Below are 4,312 nucleotides of genomic sequence, written 5' to 3' on the forward strand. Positions count from 1 at the left end.
ATGGCAAGAGACGACATAAAAAAAAAATCGAAAATGATAAAACTAAATATTTTCAAATTCGAAACTGATATAATATGGTTTATTGCTCTCCAAGTCTTTCTATTGCACGCTATTGGTATTTATGGTTTATTGACTTTCAACTACTGGCAAAATTTGATTACTACAATATGGAGTAAGTATTTTTACGCTTTGTATATTAGGGGAATTTAAACATCTAAAATTTTTTTGAAGTTTTTCTCATTCTATTTAGTGTATCTGCCTCTTTCAAATGAAATCAAATTTTCAAATTAGTCCAAAACAGTTTTCTTATTCCAGTTTTTTCTTATTCCTTAATAAAATTTTATAAACGCATTTTATAAGTTATTGTCATTTTATATCTTATTTACATGCGTTATTTTTAAATTTTTTATGATGCGTATATACCTTCTTTCCTTCTATAAGTCATATAGAGACTACTAAGTAGTCATATAGTAATTTCACCTCTAGGATATATACAGCAAAAATGCAAGAATTTCAAAAAGTTATTTTTTAATATGAAAAAATATTTCGGATTTCTAATATTTTTTTCATAGTAGTAGATAATATGAAGTTTTTACTGATATAGTTCGTTCTGATAATTCGTTTACTTTAAACATAGTAAATAATACTTAATAAATTAAATTTTTGATAGATGCGGCGTACATTACATAATCTTCTTACATACATTACAAGTGTTATGAGATACATATTTTACGTAATGTGTTTATCGTATTTATTCCACTGAATTCAATCTGCGCACTTTGCAAGCTTTGGGCATAAATCCAGCCTATTAAAAATGCCATATATCTCAAACAGGATATACAAGACACCAAACTAAACAAAGAATATAAGAGCAAAATACTTGTATTTTGTTATACAATATGCATTACTATTCCTCCACATTCTCGAAATAACTACTAAGTCTTTTATACGCCCTACAGTAATTATTTTATGTACATTATAATTTATGATGGCGCTATTTATTGCAGTGTCAAATTGATTCAACTCATAATAATTTCATTAATATTAACAACAGGAAGCTGAAATCATAATTTAGTATTAATATAATGTAAAGACGTGTAACAGAGTAGTTGCAGGAAAATTACCCCTACTGCTTCTATTTTTTCTTTTTCAGCGGCGTAAATTCCGCTGCATATTTGCCGGAATTACTCTACTTATATTCTCAAATATATGTATATATATTTGTAAAACATTTTAAGAGTATCCCACACGTTGCTTGACTTCTTATTTAAATATATAAACATAAATATATTTTTTCATATTTTTAAGTAATCGTTATGTATATCATATCCAATATTGGAGTGTCTGGTGGCGCTCATCGACTTTGGTCTCACAAGACCTATAAAGCAAAGTTACCGTTAAGGATTCTACTTTTGATATGCTTTAGTGCAAGTGCACAGGTAATGTCATTAATTTGTTATTTTATATGTAAAGTATATTATATGTAAAGTATAAGTATATATATATATAAGTATATATAAGTATATATAAGTATATATGTATAACTTCATCATTCCTTTATTAAATAATTCTAAATTATATGTGCACAAAGCATTTTCTTCCGTTACAAAAGAAAATCATAAAGTAAACAATATCTGATAAAAAAGCTTTTATATAAAAATGGATCATTAACATGAAACAAAATTTTATGTAAGTATTTAATTAGCATAAAAATTACAAAGAGAGTCAAGAAGTTACATAGATTCTTAAATTTTCTCGAAAGAAATCAACTTCAATTTTATCATAAAATTCATAAAATCTGTTTTATTTTTAGAATTTCTCTTGTATCATTCAATATTTCTTTTTTTATATTACAAAGGAGAAGAAGAAAAAACAGAGCAATAAATTCAACTAAAAAGGACAGCTAATGTCTATATATTTTAAATATAGCTTTATATTCATGTGTAAATAACATTTTTAATTATTTGCGCTTTAGAATACGATATACAGTTGGGTAAAAAATCATCGTATGCACCATAAATATTGCGACACTAATGCTGATCCTCACACTTCTCAACGCGGTTTTTTTTATGGGCATATGGGATGGGTGTTTATGAAAGAACATCCGGAATTTATTAAAAAAAGCAAGCAGCTCGATTTATCAGATATTTTGTCAGATCCTGTTGTGGTTTTCGGCGAAAGGTAAATTTAACTACATACATTCATTATTTTACAATTTCATTATTTTCTAAATATAATAAAAAAGCTCAAATAATTATATGCAAACATGTGCAATGTGTAAGCTTGCATCTATTATATTTTTTTGCATCAACATACAGTCAATATAACGGATTACCTATTTAAACGTGCGTAGATCATTTATAAGTAACCCGTCATACTAATTTATATAATTATACAATGCGGTGCAATATAATAATTTTATTTTCCTTATACAAAACATAAATTCGACAATTTTCTATTATAAAATCTAATATTCCTAAATTTAGAATATATAAACATATTACTTGCTACATAATATTTGCTACATAATTCGAAAACAAAGTTTTTCAGAAAATAAGCGTCGAATCATTAAAACTTTATAATATTATTTTAAAACGCAATTTTGGTATAATAATAATTTGTTACAGAAAAATAAAAGTAAACTCTTTTAAAATATTTTTTCTTCTTTTTTTTTCATTCTTCTTTTGCAAGCAACTAAAAAATATTTGATATCTTTTAATTGTTTGAAAAACGAAAATATTTTTTTTAATTATATCGCAATTGAGAAATAGGCGATATAAAATCAAAGTTTTTTATAGGTATTTCTTGCTTCTTCAACTTCTTTTTGGTTTTATCCTACCTACGACAATACCTGTATATTTATGGAATGAGACTTGGAACAGAGCTATTGTATCGCAAATATTCATAAGATACATGATTTCGTTAAATGCCGTGTGGTCTGTCAATAGCATTGCTCATGTGTGGGGCACTAAGCCATACAATAAGTGCGTAATTTGAATATGTAATCAAGATATAATTTGTATTTTATACAGTTGAGTAATAAAAATCCTTGTCAGAAGATTCTTATGCGAAGAAAAATGTATCATAAATTTTTACAATTTTAATGAATTTATTCCGTTACCGATAGCGAATAATTGTCTTATTAAATAATTAATTCTTAAATGCATATCTATACTATGATATACGCTATACCCAACTCAATTTGATGCTTACATCTTTCGTAAAAATAAACATATCGTAAAATATTTTTGTTAATTGAAATGTAAGATATTAAAAAACGTAACGGTAACAAATAACCAAACAAATGTATGTATGGCTTCCTATACTGCACAGAATTGTCCAAAGACGTCTAAAGAACATCCCATATCCTAAAGATGCTTTCAAAATGTTCTTCGGATAAAATGTGTTGTGTGGCAATAAGTAAAAATATATAATAAGTGAAAAAAACATTGGAAAAAGCAGTAGAGCAAAAAAGTTGGATATACTATGTCAAAAAGGCGTTTAGATGTTAACATATTCGAGAAAAAATGGATGCATTTTCATTGGACTCAAGAATTTGTAATATAAGCACAAATTAATTACAGCTCTTGTTTTCAGGAACATAAAGCCGTCAGACAACGGATTTGTTAATTTTCTGACAGGAGAAGGTTATCACAATTTCCATCACGTGTTCCCATGGGATTACAGATCATCGGAAAAAGGAAATAATAGATTTAATTACACCACAGTTTTTATCAATATTTGCGCAAAATTAGGACAAGCCTATGATCTTAAATATCCATCCGAAAATCTCATAAAAAGTATTGTATTAAACAATGGAGACGGGACTCATCCTATATTATTCGAAGTACCGATGTCAGAATCTGACTAGTTGTAAGCTAAAAGAAATCAGACGAGATACGTGCGTCGGACGTGCGTCTTGGTCAAAGATATCTAGTTTTAAAAATCTAAGATATCTAGTTTCAGAAATATTTGAGAGAAGAGACATCAAAAATACTTTTTCTGTATTTCTGTATAGAATTTTTTAAATTAATCTTTGTTTAGACAATAACCGTAATATTCCATAAGTATATGTCAATGTCTATTAGGTACTTTAATTTAAATTAAATGATAAACATTAACAAACAAAATTAGTCAATAATGTGTATCAAAGAGCAATGTAAATTTTTGTTTTTGAATCTAAATATTGAGTCAGTTTTAAAAAATTTCTTCCCTTTAACAAAAAATATTATAATATTCTGGATCCTTAATGTTTCATTTGTACATTTTAGTAAAAGATTCTTCTATTATAAAGGGCAATAAAATATGTATA

At 26.6% G+C, this 4,312-nt stretch overlaps 1 protein-coding gene across 1 annotated transcript; it reads left to right on the plus strand.

The window, feature by feature from the left end:
- LOC105625986 (acyl-CoA Delta(11) desaturase-like) lies at positions 1-3,871 on the plus strand. The gene is made up of 5 exons (XM_012207294.1): positions 1-172; positions 1,309-1,439; positions 1,976-2,181; positions 2,799-2,984; positions 3,598-3,871. Exons 1-5 carry the CDS (start codon positions 1-3, stop codon positions 3,869-3,871), a joined length of 969 nt encoding a protein of 322 aa, XP_012062684.1.
- Positions 3,872-4,312: the final 441 nt, after the last annotated feature.

This window comes from Atta cephalotes (assembly GCF_000143395.1).
Source record: "Atta cephalotes unplaced genomic scaffold scaffold00004, whole genome shotgun sequence".
Lineage (NCBI taxonomy): Eukaryota > Metazoa > Arthropoda > Insecta > Hymenoptera > Formicidae > Atta > Atta cephalotes.